General features: G+C 45.6%; 1 protein-coding gene across 3 annotated transcripts; it reads right to left on the bottom strand.

The window, feature by feature from the left end:
- Nucleotides 1-1,043: 1,043 nt before the first annotated feature.
- CLTA (clathrin light chain A) lies at nucleotides 1,044-22,124 on the bottom strand. 3 transcript variants are annotated; one of them, XM_030470852.1, is made up of 7 exons: nucleotides 21,850-22,120; nucleotides 7,322-7,359; nucleotides 6,192-6,309; nucleotides 5,099-5,210; nucleotides 3,720-3,773; nucleotides 2,493-2,528; nucleotides 1,044-1,501 (listed from the first exon to the last, which is right to left on the bottom strand). In XM_030470852.1, the coding sequence occupies exons 1-7, from the start codon at nucleotides 22,082-22,084 to the stop codon at nucleotides 1,330-1,332; spliced, it is 765 nt and encodes a 254-aa protein (XP_030326712.1). In that variant the 5' UTR covers nucleotides 22,085-22,120; the 3' UTR covers nucleotides 1,044-1,329. The 3 variants fall into 3 exon arrangements, with proteins under 3 accessions (XP_030326712.1, XP_030326713.1, XP_030326714.1); XM_030470853.1 differs by lacking the exon at nucleotides 2,493-2,528 and having other exon boundaries at nucleotides 21,850-22,124; XM_030470854.1 differs by lacking the exons at nucleotides 2,493-2,528; nucleotides 3,720-3,773.
- Between the last annotated feature and the right edge of the window lie 1,837 nt (nucleotides 22,125-23,961).

Consider the following 23,961-nt stretch of genomic DNA (forward strand, 5'->3'; position numbering starts at 1 on the left):
TTGAACCTCACATCTTTGTGTGATCCAGCCTGTCCAGATCCCTCTGCAGAGCCTTCCTATGCTCCAGCTGATCAACACTCCTGCACAATTTGGTGTCATCCGCAAATATACCAAGGGTGCACTCGATCTCCTCATCCAGACCATCAGTGAAGGTACTGAACAACACCGGCCCCAGTACTGAGCCCTGAGGGACACCACTAGTTACCGGTCGGTGACTAGATGTCATGCCGTTTGCCACCACTAATACAATGTACGAGACTGAACACACCAATCTTACAAGATAAGCAGCTAAGGCAAGTCTTACCAGAGCAAGGCTAGAAGAGAGCCCCTGTGAATGCTGGGTGATATCAGAGAGCCAAGGAAGCAGCAGAACAGATTTTCTGGATCAGTTTGTTTCAAAATTTAACCACCTTGGCAGGCAGAGCTCCAAGCTAGTAGATGAGGAGTAGTAAGGTCAAGTCTTCCCTTCTCTCACTCTCCAAATCTCCAGTCCACCACCTTAGTGGGAGAAAGTGTCTGCAAGAGTCAGTAAGGACAAGGACACAGTTCAGAAACACCCAGACAGCCTCTGCACGGCGGGACTTTGCGTACGAAGCCAGCACTGGGCACATGACAGAACAGAACATGCAGTAGAATGTCAAAGGCTTTCACTGCTCAGTGCCCTGTACTGTATTTCCAACTTAAGATGTGCAGCTGGAATGACAGCAGGAAACTACACAGGACTGCTTACCTCAAGAAGACAGTATCCTCAGTTCCACTACAAGTGAGATAAGGTCCTTAACCAGCCTGCTGCTCCAGTTTCTTACAGCTTACATCTTAGGTGATAAATTGGATGGAGAAGCAGTTTTTAAACTAAAGCTCTCAAGAGCTTTAGGAAAGCTTATCGAGACAAGCAGGACAGCCTCCCAGAGACGAGGAACGTCGCTGGCTGGACAGTCAGCAGCAAGGTGAAATCAGCACCAACTGAAAGAAATGTCTACACACGCTCAATTCAAACACCCCATCAAAAGGGAGCAGATCTTAATTCATCCAAAGTCGACACATTTTGATGTTTAACAGATCTTTAATATCAGTAATGTGGGAAATGACATCTCTGTGCACAACAGCACAGAGACTAGAGTTTTGGAGATTCTCCTATTTCAGACACAGAAAGGAAACACGAGGAAGAACATGCAATCAAACAATGATCAGCTCTAGATACATCATGATGTTTGGTCCAAAAAAGAAAAAAAAATAAAAAATTGAAACAATTAATCCAATTACTGCAAACATAGCTTCTCTGAGTAGGGTTAGGATATTGCATTTGTAGTGTTTCCACCACGCTCTCCTTCAGCGAACCAGCGGAGCCTGCTTGAGTGAGATGAGGACTGAACGCATGCGGGACACATCTTTTGCCTGCTTACTAGACTTGGGATTAAAGTCACAGAGCTGAGCCACACGTTCCCACTCAGTGCCTGGAAAAATGTCTTCTGCATCATTCACAAAGGCTTCTTCAGCTGCCCTAAAAGCAATGCAATGCACCTTGTGTTAATGCCCAGCACAGAAGGCACTCCTTCTCTCTTACAGGATGCAGTTTCTTTCAGCATGTTTCATAAGAAATGTGACCTGGCAGCTGCTGGTGGACATTATGGCCACTTAAGCTCCCACTGCCCCAACCCTGGAGATGAAAGTATGCTGCAGTAGTGTGCTATGCACAAGCAGAGATTGCTGTGTAAAATGTTGGAATACAGGTGTTTGGTTCTAAGAATCGTTACTGAGTCACCACGCAATCTGCCAGGCAGTAAGGTACCCTTACGTAGGCATTTTATTTATGGAGCAACACCCAAGTCTTAGCTAGTTAAGCCTTTGCCATCTGACAGCTTACATTGGACACTTGTCAAATGGACATTTACAACTCCCTGCAAGCAAAAATAGATTCCATCTGAGGGTTTACATCAGCCCCAAGACCTACAGGCTATCATAAAACTATCTGCTGATGACTCCCAGTACTGTAGCAAAGCAGCATTAATTAAAAGGAACTTATGAATTAAGTCCCATGCTTGTGGATGCTATAGACTAATGCATATCTTAGCAAAGGGCATGACTCGTTGAGGTCAGCCCACAGGAGTTCTCACCCTAAGGAGACTCTAAGGAGGCTTTGTACATTACATCCAGGTTAGTGCCAGTGGCTTCCCAGCTGTAACCTTTTGTCATTCCTATGCTGCCAACAGCATTGCTTCAATGCAGGGATATCACTCCAGCATCGAGTTCACATGAACTCCAGGGCCCTGTCAGTTGTCTAAGTGCAAGAGCAGTAAAGCATTAAGAGATCAAACCAAATCCATCTACTCCAACAAGCAGTACAGAGAAAGCAGTGAAGATGACGCTCCCATGAGCACTATTGACAGGGATGAGGAGGTTACAAACACCACTGAAGACAAGGGTCACTACGACACTGCTATTTTATGTGACATGACACTTTTAGGGGGCAGCGAAGATTTTTTTTACTTAACTGTTCTAGGCTGTAGCAAGGATGATTTATGTTTGTGCTTAAAGGTGAAGAGAAGAAAAGAAACGAGAGAAAGTTTAAGTCAGATATAGAAAATGAGAATGAGTTTAATGCAGATGATCAGCTGGCTGAACATGCACCAGTAGCTTAGCCTACATTCAGGAAACAGGCTGCCTGATTTATTATGCAGCACTCTCACTGCACAATTGCATTGGATATATGAAAATAAGGGGTTTATTGGGAAAAACATCTATCAAAATCAACTCCAGGAGAATTCAGAAAAGTCAAACACCACCTGTAAATCCATCATTTCACAAGTCTTGGTTTACATCCAGCAACAGTTAGGTAATGAATTCCACACTGAACCATCAATATTGGTGCATTCAAAGCCACACCATGGTTCGCCAATACACCTTTTAAAGGTGCCACCTTAGAATCTGTGACATGGCTATCTTTTAATTCAAGTCTATAAACTGAGAGAAGAAATTAAAACAAGCCAATGAACACTGCTATCCTTCCATCTCACAGAACCTAGCACAGTCACAGCTGCATTCCCATTGATACATTAGGCTGGCAAAATGCCTACAGAGCTGCTCCTAAACATTTTCCTAGCACCTAACGCTGATTTTCAAACAGCACCTGCTTGTACTTTTCATCTGCTCTCTCACAGCATCCTATTCCTATATGCGCATACCTCTTTTACTCTGATTTATGGCAGGTGATTCCTTTCTACCTTCCTTGGCTTGTGGAGCTTTATGTGCAAGCATGGCTTGAATGTTTTCCTGATTATGTAGGCAAATGAGCACAGATGGAGCTCAGTGGCTCTTACAAAGAATACAATTAAACATTGTGTTTCTTCGTGGAAGTTACTAGGGCTAAACAAAGAACCTGTGGGAGACTGTAGACGCTAACCCACACACCCAGCAAAGCATCTTGTAAGCAGTGTTCACTGGCCTGTAAACAACTGTAAACCCCTACACCTGAAGACTACTGAAGTCATCACCAAAATTCCAGTAGTATGTACACTACATGACTTGATCTGAAAGTGCTGTGCAGTGCATAGACAGGAAAACTGCAGATCAGAGTCAGTGCAAAAAGCAAAGGCTGTTTACTTTAATGGCTTATACTGCCCTGAAGCATACAGCAGTCACCCCCAGACAGTCAGCATATTTCCGATCATCCTCACTGCCTAGTTGACAAGCAAAACAGAATTAGTAGTTAAGCAACATACACATAACCAATCACGTCAGCGAAGGGTTGTTTGTAGAAAGCTTCATCTGCCACCCTAGGTAGCAAGTAGTCCAACAGGCAGGCAAGCAGGCAGGAGAAAAGAGATAAGGATGAGAAGCAAAGAACAGAGCTGAAGTCAGTTTTAACAATCACTTTAACCTTGTTTCACCAAGACTTACTACAAGAAAGCAGCTACTACAGGGAATGTCTCCATTAAGCCCCTGGCTCAGAGGGGCACACAAAAGCTCTGCTACATCCTGCAAGTTGGGACCAGCTAGTTTAGGACTAGAGTCCCAGGGTCAGCGTTAGGCTGCTTCCAGTGGATGGAACCTACATTATGAGAGAGATGTGAATGCCAAACATTCCTGTGTGACACTTGTGGACCCTGCTCCAGAAGGCATATCTGCACTCAAATACCGGCCATAATAAAGCCATGGGGGCATCATAAGCTCAGGCCACCAGCCAGAGGAGTGCCAATCCTGTTCCCTTTCTTGGCCCAGCCAACAGACTGCACCTCAGCGAGTGGATGTGCCAAATCCAGACTCTGGAAGCAGAGTCCACTCAGGGCTCTACTTACCTGCTGTTCATTTTGATAATAAAAATAGCGGTTCGATAAAACAGTTAATCTTGAAGTCTGTGGGTTCCCGAAGTATAAAGCAGCCCTGATGACTATCTGGATAGAGTGACACTAGTAACCGTAGCTCAGAAGTAGAGACTTAAATGGTATTAAGTCAGTACCATCACATTTACCTTTATATAGCTTGAAGTCTAAATTCCACAGGGAACCTTCTAAGAAAGTAGAAGTGCTTACCACACGAGCAGCCATTAGTTTCTGCCCCAGGGCCCATAATTGCACAATTCAAACCCAACCTAGGCAGAGTCAGCATTTAGTTCTTCACTAGCAGAAGTGAGCCAGGTTATTTCTCAAATGTTTCCAAAAGGAGCAGCCAAAGGTTTTAAGACATCTAATGAAATAATTTGTACCAAAGACTAACTAGAAGGCCACTTCCATGTATTCTACAGACAGCAAGTAAGATTGCTAGTCTCAAGACAGGTAATTACAGTCACTGTGCAGCTAGAAGCGTGCAAACAAGTGGGTAGATTAAAACTTTTTCTGGCCACATTCAAACTTCGTGTCTTAAAGAATCTTCAGTAATTCTGGTTCATTATCTTAATGCTTTCTCTTGGTATTCTTGGGACATGTAATCTAGATAAGAAAACCTAAAAAGATGGTCTACCACTGGAGACCCATTTCTTAGTAGGAGAGGTTACTGTAATGGTCTGAAGGACTAGTGCCATGGGACATACTAGAACTATTCTCACCACCCACTGCTCTCATGCCCAGTACCATAATTCTTCAGATGACTGAAGCAATCTTACCTGTTGCTGGCTTTTGTTTTCTGGAGCTTTTCATCTTGTCTTGCATACCACTCCTCCAACTCCTTTATTGCTTTCTCTTTCCATTCGGCTTCCTGCTTTCGTGAGTTTGCATCTGAAAGTTTAAGAATTACTTCGTCAGTCCTGTTTGTTCCCACTGTGTCTTGCTAACATCTCAGCTGATGGCTCACCATGCACTCTAGCACAGACAGTTGCTTGATCTACACAGATAAGGGTTAGGAGATTTCCTGATGTAAGCCCTGATGCAGGCCATGAGGACTCCAAATACCATGAATTCAGAGAATTAGCTAAACAGAATGCCTGCACTGCTTAACCGGGACAGTCCACTTCAGTTTAGGATATGCATTTATAGACTAATTCAGGTCCAGTGGATCTATTGGCCTGCAAACCATTCATAACCAGAAACAGTCACCTCGCTATGCTAGTGCTAGGACAAAGCTTGGTAAAGACTCTATGCTTAAACAAAGCAAATGAGCCTAGCACTCAGCATGCTCTTGCACCCAGCCCATAGGTCAGGACAAGCTCTTCTGCCATAACTAGCTCAGAAGAGGAGCAACAGGGTCAGCTCTGTACAGAATCACACTGCCTCCTCGCTAATCTAAGTGGAAAGCATACCAGTTTGTAGGCTCTTAGAAGCTGCCAACAGGCAGGTATCACTGCATTTGACAGCTGTTTAGTTAGCAGTCCATTGCTTAGCTGTTAGATTAAGATCTGTGTGACAAGTGACAGCCTCAGTATTACAAAATGAGCAATCTTCATCATTTGGAAAAAAGTGGCTGCAGTATTTATTCACTCTCTTCTGCTGATAAAAGCTGTTCATTTTTTGTCAGCTTATTTCTAAGTAAAGGGCAGGCCACAAGAACACTCTTAAGGTTCAGGGAGCCACTTGCTTGCTGACTCCTACACTAGTACTAAGTCTGCTCCCTAGAAGACTTATCCAGACCTGCTGCTCAACCTCAAGAACTGTGTTAGGCTCCCAAGAGCTGGAAGACATGGTTGAGAATTCTGCTGCTGAAAAAGCTGCCATTAAGTTATTCACAAGCAAGAATGCTACTGCAACAAACTCCCTCCTTACCAAGTTGCTCCAGGCGCTCCTTTTGCTCATCTCTCCACTTACGAATACTCTCTGGCTCTGACTGCAGTCGATCTACCTGGCACGTGGCAGCACAGGAGTCATTTGTACCGTTACTCTCCTTAAAGAGAAGGAATAGCAATGTCATTAATACATGACAACTGAATATTTCAGATACCTGCCTGGAAGCTACATAAAACAGGACTCTACTTAAACTGAGCACATAACATGTGCATCTGATGTGATACCACATTTTCACCACTAAGATGAAAAAGGTCTGACCAGATTACAGCAGGACTGAACCAAGTTAATACCAGACAGCCTCTAGCAATCAGGGATCAAACACAAGTTCAAGCTGACAGGGAAGCCAAACTGTGCCAGTGCTCTACATCTGAAGAAAGCAGAAGACAACGCCGAGCACCACACTGTGCCATGCAGCGCCTAGAGACCTCCCAGTTTGTTTCACCTTAAATATTTGCTGTGAAAGTAGTTTTTTATTTTGCTACTGTTTTGTACATAGGAGTTTAAAATGTTCCCTTTAACTTATTTGTCTGCTTCAGAGACATTCATGTCCTTTAAAGACATGACATAATTTGGATTGCATCCCTTCCAACCCTAACCATTCTATGATTCCATGACCTCCTCCCTTTGTCATTAGTGTGGCTGACTAACATACTATGGTTGAGCTATTTAGCCAGCAGCTTAATGTCATGAAACTTCATGTCACTAAGAAGTGTACAATGTTTTCAGTCAGCTCCTTATAATACCAATCTTGACAAATGAATTATCTTTAAAGAACAAGTAATTGAGAAAACTCTGCTTTAAACTAGGAAGTCAGAGCATGCTCTCAGCTTACTAGCCAGTGGCAAGTCAGTGTTAAGTCATACTGCAGAGCCTGTCAGTCTGCTTATGGCTACGTCCTATTAAACCATAATTAAAAATGGACTGCTGCTTTAAGTTGCTTCTAAGTTCAGAGGAGAGGCATGTTAACAGCTTTAAGAAATGAGCTATCAGGACAGAAGTTCCTCTTCAGACATGAGATAAAACTACAATAGAGACAAGAAATTGGAAGTATTAGTCTAGATTAAGGTAAAGTTCTCAGAGTAGAACAGCAGATAATACTTCTATCTTACCTGATAGACTTCTCCATTAACCACTCTATCAACAGCACCTGTAAAGAAGTTACTGTAGTTTAGCCATTTGAGAAAAGACAGAACAGCCAGATTTACTGATTTCAGTAACTTGTATGGAAAGCTTTACTGAAGTATCTAACATGGGAGTTTGCAAATGGGTGTTACTTGATACCCTGCAGGGACACTTCCTTATCTCTGCACTTTTCTGGCACAAGAAACCAAGTGAGCCATTATTCTGCAGAACCAGTAACACAATGTCATTTCTTCATCATGAGATCATGCTTCAGACTACATAAAAACAGCACCGTTGATACTGCTGAGAAGCTGCCAAGGACAGCATACTGTTACTCCCACCTTCTCCTCCCTGTCTCAGAAGCTGACTCCTAGACAAGTGTTCAGGACGCAATAAGTGCAACTCACTGCTTTAGTCTCCACCTGGAAGATTAACAATCCTGCAGCCAACACCTGCTAATTTTCATCCTAGTCTGGTTACCTCCTAATTCGTAATCAGCTCAAAAGATATCACTCCTAGCAAAGTCACTTTCTGTGATGACATGTTTGATAGCTTCCTGCTGCAGCATTATTCCCTCTGAAGTGACACTAGCAGCAGAGCCTCATGAACAGCAGCAGCTAGGAATCCTTGCCACAGAACCCTAAAATCTTGTGTTATTAAAACACAGCCATAGGGAACACATCTCAGTTATGAGACAAACATTTGAGTTTGTGAAACTATTTAGATCTCCAGACTATGCAAAACACACCAAGATTTTCAAGAACTGCTAAATCTCAGCAAAGCATCTCTCTGGAACAGTGCTACCCAACATCTGCCTGCATGATACAAGTCTGTTACTACATTTGTCTCACCCATAAAGCCACCATAGATAAACTTACCACACAGAAGTGTCTCTGCCCTGTTAATACACTCTTCAGTAAAAGAAGAGATAGCACCAAAGTCACCCAATAGTAAACAGAAAATCAAGTTATTTTGCTCCACCATCTTAAATAAGACAGCTAATTTACCTAACAGCATTATGCTGCTGTATTCTTTATTTCTCTGTGGCTATGTATGCCCTAGTTTCACATTAGTAGTGTTAATGGCACACTGGAAGCTTTTCATGCTCATTTATAAGGGAACTAGGCAGGTATTATGAAGTCCTTATCCCTGAGCCCTGGATAGCAGTCATTAACTGTATTTGGTAGAGGACTGTAAAGTCATCAGTTCAAACATGGCAGCTAAGTTGGAAGACACTAGCCTCCAAGAGCATAGTTACTAACTTCAGTAGGGGAAGACTCCAGGTAACACAAAAAGGAAAAAAAAAACCAAAAAAACCCCCACCAAACTGTTCAGTTATGATAACCTGGACTCCTATATCTGAAACTGGACTTACATAAGTGGAGTCCACTTCTAACTGGACTCCTATATCCAAAAGGGGGTAGCTGCTTTGTTTGATTGCTCCTCCTCTGCAAGTTGCAGGAGCCAGCAAGAACTGGCTTGAGAAGCACACAAAGCTAACAGCATCTGTCTGCTTCACAGCAGCCATCCTGAGCATCACTTCATGTTGGTATGTAGGCTCTCTCAAAGCAGGTTTGTAGAGATCACCGCACAAACTCTGACCTGGGCAGTTACAGTTCTGCCGAACAGGCTTATGAAGTCTAAAACCCACAGAGAAAACATGCTCACACTTCACTGTCCTTCAATTTAATCCCATCTGCACTACAGATGCACACTGTGGCTGTTCACCTTGTCTTGACAGGGTTGCAATTAAAAGCTAAGCCAGGGTCTGTAACTCAGACTGACATTAACAGCTTGGATAAGCCAGCTGCCCACTCTGCCTGCCTTGGAAGAGCAGAAAGCAGTTCACACGTTCAGACCATCAGACTGGACAACATGAAATCACTGCTACAACTCCCAACAGATGCTAGCTTTTAAATACATCGAGTTCTCATCTCCAGAGGGAAGGCAGTTGTTTCATGAGACGGACTCCTTCATAAGCACTGACTCACCAGATAGGTGAGAGCGATAAGCGTTGAAGATTCTTCTAATACCTGTGAGAATATAATCAAATTTTCTTGTTACACCAAAACCCATGCATTAAGGTCTCAGCACTCTGGCTGGTTGTCTGCTGAGGACTGTAACTGAGATAAAACACGTGTTTGCCTTGGGGGTGCTTTTCTTTTGCATAGAAACAGCTGCTAAGTGGCACAAAGTGTTTCCAGAGAGCACCTGGGTTAGGAGCATTAAAATGATTATTAAAACACGCTTCCCATGTGTTCTGAGCTCCCTAGAACTAGTGATTAAGACGCAGAGTCAGCATGTTGACTGAGCGTAACACCAGCAGAAGAGGAAATGGAGTCACAAGCATGCTAACTAGAACAAGACCAACAGCCACACCTTCTCTCATTTCAGCTCTCCAGTCTCAGTGCTTGTATAATTCAGGATGAAGTCTAGAAAATCTATCTGCTTCCCAGCCTTCAATGCTGGGTGCATGTCAAATTTCTTTGTCCAAAGAAATATGTCATTTCACATCTGACCTCCCCCAAAAAAAAGCCTAATACTGTTGCTGCTATCCTCATATTTTCATCAGCCATAAATAATGTGCACTCTCCACTGGCTTCAGAGTCCATCCCAGTTTACCACAGCATTGCACCTTGACGCTCCTGAAGTTAACATTGGACACTGCAGTTAGTAATGATCCATGTTCCTTGGTGTTCACTTCTGAACTTAAGATAAAGCTTTATTTCTAAGGTTACTGATTCAAAGAACATGTCCAAACATCTACAGCTCTGTAACACATGCTGACAATAGGATAATAACGAACTTCCACACAGCGACCCAGCTAGTTTAGAGTCTGGAAAGGTTTGGCGAGGATAAACTGTATCAGCGACCTTGCATTCACAGCAGAGAAACAACAGCACAGCTTGTCAGAAACAGACAGGGAGAGTCACTGCCCTCCACACATACCATAGCTTACCAAAGGAAGGGCTGGGTAGGCTGAAGAAATATAAGAGTTTGGTCACTTCAGTACTACAAATCGATGTATGGCTTCAGAGGCTTATCACAACAATGATCAACTGCTCTGAAGGCAACTACTTGCATTAATACCTGAGTCGGTACTACTTGGCATAAAAGGACTTTTGCTTAACCTTGTTCACTAGACCCTCTGAAGCCTTACTCCTAATGCAAGTGACAGCTATCAGAACAGAGGCAAGACTTTGTAAAGGTAGCTCTTCTAACATGACTCCAGCCACTTCCTAACACATAGATTAGATCCTCCTGAGGTCTTCCTATCCAGTTGTACTTTGGACAATATCCTTATGCAGGAGAAATGAGCTTCAGTATGACCACAAGTCCTCATAGCTAGAGGATTGACACATTTTTCTTATGTTATTTTAAAATAAAAGTATTTTTATGAGCTACTTCCAGTATTTCTTTTAAACAATAAGTACTCCTTCATTGCTACTTTGAGTGAACTAGTAGCTGTAATAGAAACAACAGAACAACATAACCAAGTTTCATATATTCCAGCATAAGGTTGAGTAACTTCACCACTCAAAGCCTAGTTTGCTATCCTCTTTCTTTTGGGCACATTCTTCCCCTTCACCTACCTCTCATCTATAAGAGGATGAGAAAGAAGAATCTTACCCAAAGATTTTGTTTAGATAGTCATGCAAGAAACTGAGGAAGAAATAGTTTTTCTAGCCATTCTAATTCATTCTCATGCCTTTGTGCAAAATGCAGCCAAGCAGGTCAGGAAGAATGCTTCTTCCGTTTTAGTTCTAACATGCCGTGATACCATAACCCACTAGAGTTCCCTCATTTCCAATATAATCCACAGACTAGTACCTAACCACATCTTCCTCTCCTGCTATAATGCTGTGCCGTAAGAGCTTCTGCAATTTCCCAACAGATGTTGTATTCTCTTGTAAACAGAAAACCAAGGTTTTCTGCCAGGAGCTTCATAATAATGCAGTATCTCCACAAGACAGCAAATAGAATTAAACAGACACCTTTCCTTCATTATAACTTTCTCAGTGCTACCTCATGGTGCTCTGAAGCCTCGAGATACGGACTGCATAGCAAAACTTAAAACAACGGCTGCTCAAATAAATAAGAAAAAAATACCAATAGTCACCAGCAAGTAACTTCCTGACTATAGTGCTAACTAGAGAGACAGAGGAAACAGTTATTTCCTAAACCATTTTCAAGTAAACTGATACTCAGTCCTGGAAATGCTATTACATGTGGTTTATGGATAAACCACTGAATGCAATTAAGTTCCTTATTTGCTACAGAGACTCATGAACCTCTTCAGAAGATGAGCAAACATCATTCATTCATATTCATATAAAAATTACAGAGCTTCAAACTGTGAAGGCAATGTTTGAGACTAGGCTGCCTAGATTAAAGTTGTGTGTACTTCCACGACTGTTAACACATAAAACTGCTTGTCTTTGAATGTTATTCTCCTTACGATGCTACCTGACAAGCTGTCACAAGGTTTTTGTATTGACATACTGGTTCTAGAAGCAACACACTTCAACCTGAACTCATTCTCTCCTGCTCAGAGGACACAGCAAGTGAACTGCTATAACATGAAGATGTAGTACTGTCAGACTGGGAGACTTGAGGAATTTCACTGTAAATAAATGCATGCATTGATTTATCACCAAAAAAGAAACCTCATAAAAGACCAAGTTACTAATCAGTAGGCAACAGTACTGTATTACTTGATTTATATAGTACTTCCTCTTTTCTGAAGCAGTGATTCTGGTTCATCTTTCAAAGGAAATTAGATTAGTTTTCACGTGAACAGGATGGCTATTTACATTATCATAAATGGCCAACTTGTTCAGGCCAGTATTCCAATCCTGACCACAGCGGTATGAAGTGATGGCGAGACACATGAGCATGGCAATATTCTACCATTCACCCCACACTCACCCAGTGTCCACCACTACTGCCATTAACAGAAATATACATCAGTTTCCTGATATTGATATCAACAGTTCATAGAGTTCACTACTGTCCATGTACATGTCTATTCTTTAAGAGGCTGCAATTTAAAAACCATGCATTGTATGAGGCACCATGTTTCTTACAAGTGTATTTCAGGAAGTTCGTGACTGCTTCTCACAATATTTGAAGTTAAGATTTTCAAACTTCAGTTAAGAGTTGCCTGAGTTAGGACTTCTGGGCTAGTATTTAGAAAGAAAGTATTCATCCAACAGACCTGTGAATAAGGAGTTAAAAAAGGTTACGGTTAAAAAAAGTAAATCCACAAATCCCTGATCATGATGCTTAAAGATTAACGCAATTACAGTACAGTTTAACAAACTAATATGCACTAGACACTAGAGCTGTCTGGGCTGTTTGTTCAGATGTTGATCAGATGATAAGAAATCTCAAACACAAATGACAACAGAAGTCTTTAGATCATGTCACCATGCCTGAACCAGTACATTTTGCACTGCTGCAGTCCACACTAACAAGGAGGGCGCGAGAACAGGCTCCAACAGTCAACAAGTGGTTGTTCTGTCAACAAATGGGACCATCAAAACCCCCGGCACAATCTGCTATGCCTATGTGTCGTGGTTTGAGCCCAGCCGGTAACTCGGAACCACGCAGCCGCTCGCTCACTCCCCCCCCTTCTTCCTCCCCCTGCTCCCGGAGGGATGGGGAGGAGAATCGGAAGAATTTAACTCCCACGGGTTGGGATAAGAGCAGTCCCGCAACTAAGGTATAATACAAAACCACTACTGCTACCACCAATAACAATAATGATAAGGGAAATAACAAGGGGAGAGGATACAATTGCTCACCACCCGCCGACCGATACCCAGCCCGACCCGAGCAGTGATCTGGGCCTTCCGGGTAACTCCCCCCGGTTTATATACTGGGCATGACGTGCCATGCTATGGAATACCCCTTTGGCTAGTTTGCGTCAGGTGTCCTGTCTCTGTTTCCGCCCGGCTTCCCCTCCTCCCTGGCAAAGCATGAGACTGAGAAAGTCCTTCGTCGGAATAAACATTACTTAGCAACAACTAAAAACATCGGTGTTATCAGCGTTGTTCCCAGGCTGAAAGTTAAAAAACACAGCACTGCACCAGCTACTAAGAAGGAGAAAAATGACTGCTATAGCTGAACCCAGGACAGTATCCACCCCTTATTCCATACCATTCACGTCATGCTCAGATCCCACATCTCTCAACACACCATCGCCCCTGTCCCATATATACACATATATATACCCACACCCACACACAGAGAAGGATATCATTCCCTAGTCCATGGACCAATCCCTGTAAAATTGCTGAACTCATCCAGTCCATGATGTCAGGCTCCAGCTCTTGTAATAGTCTTCCAGGGCAGGAGGGACGGTATGTAGTGTTGGGTTGTTGCCTGCTGATGGTACTGCCAAACTTGTCTGGTCACTGCTGAGCTCGTCTGGTTTCCTCAAAATTCATTCTTTGTTGAGGTGGTGATCGGAGGGAAGTCAGGGTCAATTGCTGGCAACCTGAAGATATCTAGCTAGTGGGCTATAAAAGTGTTATAGAGCAGGCAACAGCGTACAATTGAGTTCATTGGCTGTTTTCCCCCAAAATCAAATCCCCTTGAGGTACACATCGGACTTCCCCATCTTCCCACATTACCCACCAAGTATATCCAGGTCCCTGAGCAAAAGCAACCCCACGAGTGGGTTTGCCTTTACCCGAAGCAGGAATAACCCAGACTGTCTTCCCCAACAAATTCTTTCTGTGCACCACAGGAACTTTATCCCCCTCTCCAGTACGTAAAAGTTCTGATTGGGCTGGGCCAGCCCTGTTGGCAGATCCCCTACTGTTGACCAACCAGGTGGCTTTTGGCAAATGTGTATCCCAGTGTTTGAAAGTCCCACCACCCATTGCTCTCAGTGTAGTTTTTAACAGCCCATTGTACCGTTCGATTTTCCCAGAGGCTGGTGCATGGTAGGGGATGTGATATACCCACTCAACGCCATGCTCTTTGGCCCAAGTGTCTATAAGGTTGTTCTGGAAATGTGTCCCATTGTCTGACTCAATTCTCTCTGGGGTGCCGTGTCGCCACAAGACTTGTTTCTCAAGGCCCAGGATAGTGTTCTGGGCAGTGGCGTGGGACACAGCGTATGTTTCCAGCCAGCCGGTGGTTGCTTCCACCATGGTAAGCACATAGCGCTTGCCTTGGCGGGTCAGTGGGGGTGTGATATAGTCAATCTGCCAGGCCTCCCCATATTTGTACTTCAGCCATCGTCCTCCATACCAGAGAGGCTTTAATCGTTTATCTTGCTTAACTGCAGCACATTTCACATTCGTGAATAACCTGGGCAATAGTGTCCATTGTTAAGTCCACCCCTCGATCACGAGCCCATCTATGTGTTGCATCTCTGCCTTGATGGCCTGAGGTGTCATGGGCCCACCGGGCTAAAAATAATTCACCCTTATGTTGCCAATCTAAGTCCATCTGAGCCCCTTCAATCTTAGCAGCTTTATCCGCTTGCTGGTTGTTCTGGTGTTCCTCAGTGGCCGGACTCTTGGGTACATGAGCATCTACGTGGCGTACCTTCACCACCAGGTTCTGCACCCGAGCAGCGATATCTTGCCACAATGCAGCAGCCCAGATGGGTTTACTTCTGCCTTGCCAGTTGCTCTGCTTCCACTGCTGCAACCACCCCCACAGGGCATTTGCCGCCATCCATGAGTCAGTATAAAGTACTGGCCATTTTTCTCGTTCAGCAATGTCCAAGGCCAGCTGGATGGCTTTCACCTCTGCAAACTGACTCGATTCACCCTCTCCTTCAGCAGTTTCTGCAACTTGTCTTAGAGGACTCCACACAGCTGCCTTCCATCTCCGATGCTTTCCCACAATACGGCAGGACCCATCAGTAAACAAGGCATATTGCTTTTCACTCTCTGACAGCTCATTATATGGTGGGGCCTCTTCAGCACGCATCACCTCCTCTTCTGGTGACATCCCAAAATCTTTGCCCTCTGGCCAGTCCATGGTGACTTCTAGAATTCCTGGAAAACTGGGATTTCCTATTCGAGCTCGTTGTGTAATTAGTGCGGCCCACTTACTCCATGTAGCATTGGTTGCATGATGTGTAGAGGAGACCCTGCCTTTGAACATCCAGCCCAGCACAGGCAACCGGGGTGCCAGGAGGAGCTGCGCTTCAGTTCCAATCACTTCTGAGGCAGCTCGAACCACTTCATAGGCTGCCAGTATCTCTTTTTCAGTGGGAGTGTAGCTGGCCTTGGATCCTTTATATCCCTGACTCCAAAAGCCGAGGGGTCGACCTCGAGTCTCCCCTGGAGCTTTCTGCCAGAGGCTCCAGGTAGGACCATTCTCCCCGGCTGCGGTATAGAGCACATTTTTCACATCTGGCCCGGCCCGGACTGGTCCAAGGGCTACTGCATGAACTATTTCTCGTTTAATTTGTTCAAAGGCTTGTTGTTGCTCAGGGCCCCATTTGAAATCATTCTTCTTCCGGGTCACGTGGTAGAGAGGGCTTACAATCAGACTGTAATTTGGGATGTGCATTCTCCAGAACCCCACAACACCTAAGAAAGCTTGTGTTTCTTTCTTGTTAGTTGGTGGAGACATTGCTGTCATCTTGTTGATCACGTCTGTGGGGATCTGGCAGCGTCCATCTTGCCATTTTATTCCCAAAAACTGAATCTCCTGTGCAGGTCCCTCGACCTTATTCCGTTTTATGGCAAAACCGGCCTTCAGCAGGATTTGGATTATCTTCCTCCCTTTCTCAAAAACTTCTTCCGCTGTATCACCCCACACGATGATGTCATCAATGTATTGCAGGTGTTCTGGAGCTTGCCCCTGTTCCAGTGCAGTCTGGATCAATCCATGGCAGATGGTAGGGCTGTGTTTCCACCCCTGGGGCAGTTGGTTCCAAGTGTACTGGATGCCCCTCCAAGTGAAAGCAAACTGTGGCCTGCATTCTGCTGCCAAAGGGATTGAGAAAAATGCATTGGCAATGTCAATTGTGGCATACCACTTGGCTGCCTTTGACTCCAGTTCACATTGAAGTTCTAGCATGTCCGGTACAGCAGCACTCAATGGTGGTGTGACTTCGTTCAGGCCACGATAGTCTACTGTTAGTCTCCACTCTCCATTAGACTTTTGCACTGGCCATAGGGGGCTATTAAAGGGTGAGCGGGTCCTGCTGATCACTCCTTGGCTCTCCAGTCTGCGGATCAGCTTATGGATGGGAATCAAGGAGTCTCGGTTGGTGCGATATTGCCGCCGGTGCACTGTTGTGGTTGCAATTGGCACTTGTTCTTCGACCTTCAGCAACCCCACAACAGAAGGATCCTCTGAGAGACCGGGTAAGGTGGACAGCTGCTTAATTTCCTCTGTCTCCAAGGCAGCGATACCAAAAGCCCATCTATACCCTTTTGGGTCTCTGAAGTACCCTCTCCTGAGATAGTCTATGCCAAGGATGCATGGAGCCCCTGGACCAGTCACAATGGGGTGCTTTTGCCACTTCCTCCCAGTCAGGCTGATTTCAGCTTCCAGTACAGTTAATGCTTGGGATCCTCCTGTCACTCCAGAAATATAAATGGGTTCCAGCCCTTGATACCTTGATGGCATCAGAGTACACTGTGCACCGGTATCTACTAGAGCCTTATACTTCTGTGGGGCTGATGTGCCAGGCCATCTGATCCACACAGTCCAGTAAACCCGATTATCCCTCTCCTCCACCTGGCTGGAGGCAGGGCCCCTCTAATAGTGATCACAAAATTCTCCACTTCTGTCTTGTAGAAAGGGATTAGTATTCCTTATCACAGGAGCTGGAGTAAAATCAGCTCTTCCGCTCCATCTGGGAAACTGCTCACCAGAGACTGGAGCAGCGGCTTTCCTGGGAGGATCATCCTTGACCATTGTTCTCCTCTTCAGTTCACGCACCCGTTGCTCCAGAGCTGAAGTAGGTTTTCCATCCCACTTTCTCATGTCTTCTCCATGATCCCGCAGGTAAAACCATAGGGTGGCCCGTGGCGTGTACCTCCTATATTTTCTTTCTCGAGCAGTAGGGCGCCTTCTGTTAATAGCTGAGACATGGGTTGGTACGTGTGGGGAGCTGGATAGATCGGATAAATCGTCTCTCAATTGTTTGAACTCCTGGGACAGCTTTTCCACAGCTGAAATGATGGAAGGGATGAGATTGTCTTCGAACTCTCGGAGTTGACGAATCAGGCAATCCACTGTTGGTGATATTCCGTCATTCCAGGTCATTGACGCCAATGTGTGGGCATATGATGATGGCGCACTCTGTGTAAGTTTCCGCCACATGGGTCGTGTACATTCGACTTCATCTGGATCTACGGATGTGTTCCTGGCATCCGGCCTACGATAGATCATCTCTAGAATGGCTGATTCCCTCAGGGACTGGATGCCTTTCTCTATCGTGGTCCAGTTGGCTGAGCGACTCGTAATATCGTCTTTGCAGGGAAACCTTTCCTTCACAGCTGCCAGGAGCCGCCTCCAAAGGCTGAGGGCTCGCTTCTCTCTTGCAATCGCTTTGCCAATTCCTCCTTCCCTAGCAAGTGATCCCAGCTGCTTGGCTTCCCTACCTTCTAGTTCGTGACCATCGGCCCCATTGTCCCAGCATCGGAGCAACCAGGTGACAATGTGCTCCCTTGGAAGACGGCTGAAATCTTTTCGCATACTCTGCAGCTCGGTTGAGGTCCGAGGTCGAGAAGTGACCTCTTCTTCTTCTTCCTCTTCCTCTGATCCACGTAGTAGTAACTCTTGTTCAGATGCTGTTCCGTGTAGTAATGGCATTGGGTCTTCATCTTTCTTCGCTTCACAGGTTGCTCTTTGTGCCTCTCGTTTGCTTTTGCTTACAGGGGCAACAGACATTGTCACAAACTGGACATTTGGTTTAGCTGCAGTGTTTGTCACGGTGGTTGGAGTGGCTGCAGTGTCTGCCACTAGGATTGGAGTGGTTGCAATGTCTATTGCTGGGGTTGGTGCAGCTGTTGTGCTTGGGAGTTGAGTAACACCAACAGCTGCATTGTCTGTTGCTGTCGGGGTTTGAGTAGCTGTTGTGCTTGTCACTGGGGTTGGTGTAGCTGCTGTATTTGAAGTTGTAGTAGTTGCGTTGTCTGTTGTGGTCAGAGTTTGAGTAGCTGTTGTGCTTGTCACTGGGGTTGATGTAGCTGCTGTGCTTGTAGTTGGTATAGCTGCGTTGTCTGTTGTGGTCAGGGTCTGAGTAGCTGCTGTGCTTGCAGTTGGCATAGCTGCATTGTCTGTTGCTTTGCCATCAGATCCAGAGACATTTTTTTCCCTTTGAAGGTGCTGGATAGTGTTGAGCAGGGCTCTGTAGACGTAGGCCAAGCCCCAGCACGTTGCCATGATTTGTCCCTCTCTGGTATAACCAGGACGACAGCACACCTCGTTTAAGTGTTTTACTAGTTTTTCTGGATGTTGCACTTGTTCAGTGGTGAAGTTCCAAAGCACTGGAGGGGCCCACTGGCCTAGATACTTGCCCGTACTATCCCTCACACCCTGCCACTCATGACTGTCCAGCCTCAGGGAAAATCTCTTGGTGGTCCTCCTATATCGTCGTCTAACCCTAGACCAGATTTGAACCCGATACTGCTTAACTTTCGAGATCAGACGAAATAGCGTGTTTCCAGGGCGGGATGGCCGTGGGTAAAACACACTCCGTATGTTTGCCAACATGCTGATCCCCAGCACAATCAGCAGGCAGGTTTCAAGGGTATTCAAAGGCCATCTAAAACCTTCAGAACTCTCAACTGCTGTTGCAGATAGGCTGGTGGGGGAACGGGGGCTGAAAGAGAATGCCTCCTTCATAAGTTGACCCCCCGAGGAGAAAAAAAAAGATATGCAATTGCTAAAATATTTCATTATCTACCTCCCAAAGTACAGAGGTGATGGCCACGCTGGAAGCACAAACCGAAGCAGTTTCATGATCAGTGAGTCTATTGTATTACAAGTCATTACCATGACGTACAGTGAAACAAGAACCTTAGCCCAGGCCCCCCAGCCGATAAACACTAAAACAGCAAATACTGTCTGTAAGTAAGGTACAACATGCTGAAACTCTGAGATCAAGCACAACCAGTATGAGAGCCAAATAATCACCATTGTGACAAGTAGTAACAATGAATGCTTATCACAAATATGATTAGACACACTCTGGTCAGATCTGTCGTTATATCAACCCTTCGAGCCCCACGTTGGGCGCCACAAAGAACTGTCATGGTTTGAGCCCAGCCGGTAACTTGGAACCACACAGCCGCTCGCTCACTCCCCCACTTCTTCCTCCCCCCGCTCCCGGAGGGATGGGGAGGAGAATCAGAAGAATGTAACTCCTGCGGGTTGAGATAAGAGAAGTCCCGCAACTAAGGTATAATACAAAACCACTACTGCTACCACCAGTGATAATAACGATAAGGGAAATAACAAGGGGAGAGGATACAGTTGCTCACCACCCGCCGACCGATACCCAGCCCGACCCGAGCAGTGATCTGGGCCTTCTGGGTAACTCCCCCCGGTTTATATATTGGGCATGACATGCTGTGGTATGGAATACCCCTTTGGCCAGTTTGGGTCAGGTGTCCTGTCTCTGCTTCCTCCCAGCTTCCCCTCCTCCCTGGCAGAGCATAAGACTGAGAAAGTCCTTCGTCGGAGTAAACATTACTTAGCAACAACTAAAAACATCAGTGTTATCAGCGTTGTTCCCAGGCTGAAAGTTAAAAAACACAGCACTGCATCAGCTACTAAGAAGGAGAAAAATGACTGCTATAGCTGAACCCAGGACACTATGGAACAGCCCAGAGCATAAATGCAAGCCCACTGCATACAAGAAAGCAAGATGACATATAGATCACATTTTGACTTCCCAGATCCTGAGATCATATTATATGGTTTTATGGCCCTCTTTCTCTAGAAAGTTCTCCAATAACAGGTTTGCACTCCATGACAACTGAACTTATGTGACTTGAGTAAAAGATCTGGAGAAGCAGCTTAAGAACTACTTCTACATATTAAGACGATCTAGAAGAATCTAACAACGGGGTGGTTTTTTTGTTGTTGTTGTTGGTTTTTGTTTGTTTTTTGGTTGGTGGTTTTTTGTTGGTTTGTTTTTTTTTTGGGGTTTTTTTTTTTTTTTTTTTTTTTTACAAGGAATCATTCTGCAACAGCCACGTTGCATGCACATAGAGAAGAGATGGACCTAGTTGGTTCTAGCAACTTGTAAAAAACGCCAATGACAGAACCTTCCCCAAAGAAATTAGTCCTCAAGCAGCTGCTTTAATATTCCAGAGTCTGTTTAGAATCTAAAGACTATCCAATGCATAATGTTTGTCTGACACCTCTGAAAGTAGGAGGGGAAGCGTCCACTGTGCCTGTTTCTGCAGTATACACAGAATACAGAAGTCATGTCTGATGCCAAATCAGGATGTGTTCTGATAACAATTGTCCTCATGTTCCAGTGCATGACCAAGTTACTCCCCTGCAAACACCCTTTTTACGGTAAGCATGTACTCTGTATATTTGAACTCCATGAAGGAGCTGACTAAGGGCTGTGCTACCACTGAATAAGCACTGGAAGCAGCAGTTTGTCAGTTTATCTAGTTGGGCTTTATTCCAAGAGATACTATGAACCAGCACCCTCATACATAAAGATATGAGAGTAATATCAGAAATCAGGTTGCATAATGAAGACTTAATTCCAAAGATGTTCCAACGGTGAGCTGGGAAGCAAAGCTAATCAACTTAGTCTGAAGAAGAGTGGCATCTTTCCAAAGTGACAAAGGAATGTCACAAGAGCAGATACATTCTTATGGACCCAGTGACCAAGCAGTCTTCCAAGAGTGTTGAAATATCAGTTAAGTGCAGCACCATCCTACATTCACAGTTCTTTTCTACTTCAGTTAAAAACACTAAACCCTTTGTAATCACAAGCATTCAGACAGGGATACTGTACCTAGTCTGCTAGACTAGCCTCCAGCTCCAAACATACCCTCCTCCGAATGCAACAGTGTCAGTCTTCTCACACGCAGTACAAAGGTTACCCAGGAACAAAGGCTAGAGGCTTAGTAAAATCAAACATTACCTCCACTGCTAGCATACTTTAAGACTAAGATCACTGCCTTTGAAGACAGAAACATAAGTGGCAGAACACAACATCAGCGGCTTATCCTGCTTCGTTTCAGGCACCCGTGGATCAGTTATCCAGCAGCGCTCTCCGTTCTTGGGCGAGCCTGCGCCCTGGGGCGCTCTTTTAAGATCTTTCAGAAGCGCCTGTTAGAAGCCGTGATCCCCCCACCCGCGGACGCTGGGAGATGACCTACCCGGGGCATAGCACACCCCTGCACGGTCCAGCCCAACCCCGGGGCATCCCCCGCCCGCCTGCGGCGTGGGCTCGGGGCGAGGGCCCCGCCGGCCACGGCGCGTCCGCGGGAGCAGAGGCGCTGCGGAGCTGTGGTGCCACGGCTGGCACCGCTCCCCTCCCAGCCGCCCGCCGTACCCGGGTCCAGGCCTTCTGGGATCTGCAGCTCCGCAGGCACCTCGCCGTTCTCCAGGATGTTGTAGCCCTCGTCGTTCTCGATGCCCGCGATCTCGTTCTCCTGCTGCGCCAGGAAGGCGGCGGCAGGATCCTCCTCGATGCCTTCCAGCATCCCGTTACCGGCGGCCGCGGGCTGCTGCTGGCTGCCCAGGAGCTCCAGGTCGGCCATGGCGGCGACACTGGGCAAGAACGTCATCTCCCGCACCCCTGCGGCGCCACAAACCAGCGCGGAAGGGGCGGGCGTCCCGCCCATCGCCTATCAGAGCCGAGCACCGCCGGAGGCACAGCCAATCAGCGAGCGGCGGAGGCGGGGATAACGGTACTCTCCGGTCTATGCCTTGGGCTCGAGCCAATCAGCGCCAGCAGCTCCGTTGGGCGCGGGGAGCGGCTCGGCCCGGCTCGTTTTCTGGCAGGCAGGAGGGCGGGTTTCCCTCAGGTTTGCCTTCCAGGAGGAGCGTAGTAAGGTCATTTATATTAAGTGATCTCTCACAGCACAGGAAAAACGAAGGATTCAGAGTAAGAGCAGTAGCAGCAGAAGGGCCCGATCTGTAACTAACAACAGGAAACACGAAACACCATCACAAGGCATGTGTCACACTCACAGAAACCCGCTGGCCTTGTCCCATCACCTCGTCTAACAAACTCACTCTTCTGTTCTCATATCTAAACAAAGTTGGAGTATCTCACAGCTTCCCTCTAACCGTGAACATTGGATTTTGGATAACAACCTCTTCTTCTGCCCTCCCAATGGCTCTCAAGCCCCATGGGGGACTTCTGATCACTTAGTGCCACAAACACAAATGGAATATTATGATTTTAAATGAAAAGCAAATCTGGTTACTTGCTTCTCGTAAGCTTGCAGAAGAGGGAGGAAGGCATGTGAAATATAAGCAATATTACAAGTTTGCAGATGGCCCAGGAAAAGCGCTACCCGTGTTCCATCAGAATGGGAAACTTAATGTTACTAGCTTTAGATGCAAAGATAAAATACACTGATTCATTAGATCTGTTTTAATGATGAATTCCAAAAACTGTATGCTATCTATAACTCGGATACACCATCAAATACTTTTGCACTACTAAAGCCTTTTTTTTTCCTGCTTTCTCACCCTGCAAAAGGACTGAAGGTACCACCTCTAAAGGCAGGTGTCACTGCTTAGAGACCATTACAGAACATCAGAGTAGTACCCTTGTCATTCACCCACAGTGGTTTGTTGATGTGTCACACTGAGGTGAAGAGTGTATTGCAGGAGTATTACATGAATAAAATCTTCATGGAACAACAAAAAGGCAATCAGACTACAAAAGCGTTTCAGGATGGGTCTGTTTCTCTCCATTCTTTAAAAGAGGGTGACATGTAAATCCAATTTCTAAATGTACTGAGATCTGTTTTAAAAGGAGTTTAAAAAGATGTTTGCTCCAAGCCCCGTCCAACCTGGCCTTGAGCACTGCCAGGGATGGGGCAGCCACAGCTTCTCTGGGCAACCTGTGCCAGGGCCTCACCACCCTCACAGGGAAGAACTTCTCCCTCAGATCTCCTCTCTGTCAGGCTAAAGCCATTGCCCCTTGTCCTGTCCCTACAGGCACTTGACAAAGGCCTCTCCAGAGCGCACAGGCACTTGGTCAAGCTCACACACGCAGGCTATAAGCATGTAGAACAGGCAATTTTTCTCCGCAAGGGACCTGATGATGAAACCAGAGCTGTGAGTATTCAGGGAATCACATTGTGCTACATTCCCATCTTCAGCAGATCCTCCATATTGATGTAATATGTTGTTTCTCTTCTATGAAATGCGTCTTCTCACACTTAGCTGAAGGCAGAGATGACAGTATTCTGCCTGTGCCTGTTGCCTGGGTGGCGCAGTGCAAATGATGCTGCCATTGCTACTCAGAAATTTGAAGCCACCCCTTGTGAGGACACAGAACTGGTGTTTTTTCAGGCTTGTTTGCAGCCTGTGAGAATTTGCAGTGCAAACTTAAGCTTGGTACCAGATGTCTTTTGTTATAATGTGGAGTTTAAGTGTGGGATAATACCAGAGACCTTGAAGATATGCGCACAGGCTGAAAACAGAG

The sequence above is a fragment of the Strigops habroptila genome, chromosome Z (assembly GCF_004027225.2).
Source record: "Strigops habroptila isolate Jane chromosome Z, bStrHab1.2.pri, whole genome shotgun sequence".
Classification (NCBI taxonomy): Eukaryota; Metazoa; Chordata; class Aves; order Psittaciformes; family Psittacidae; genus Strigops; species Strigops habroptila.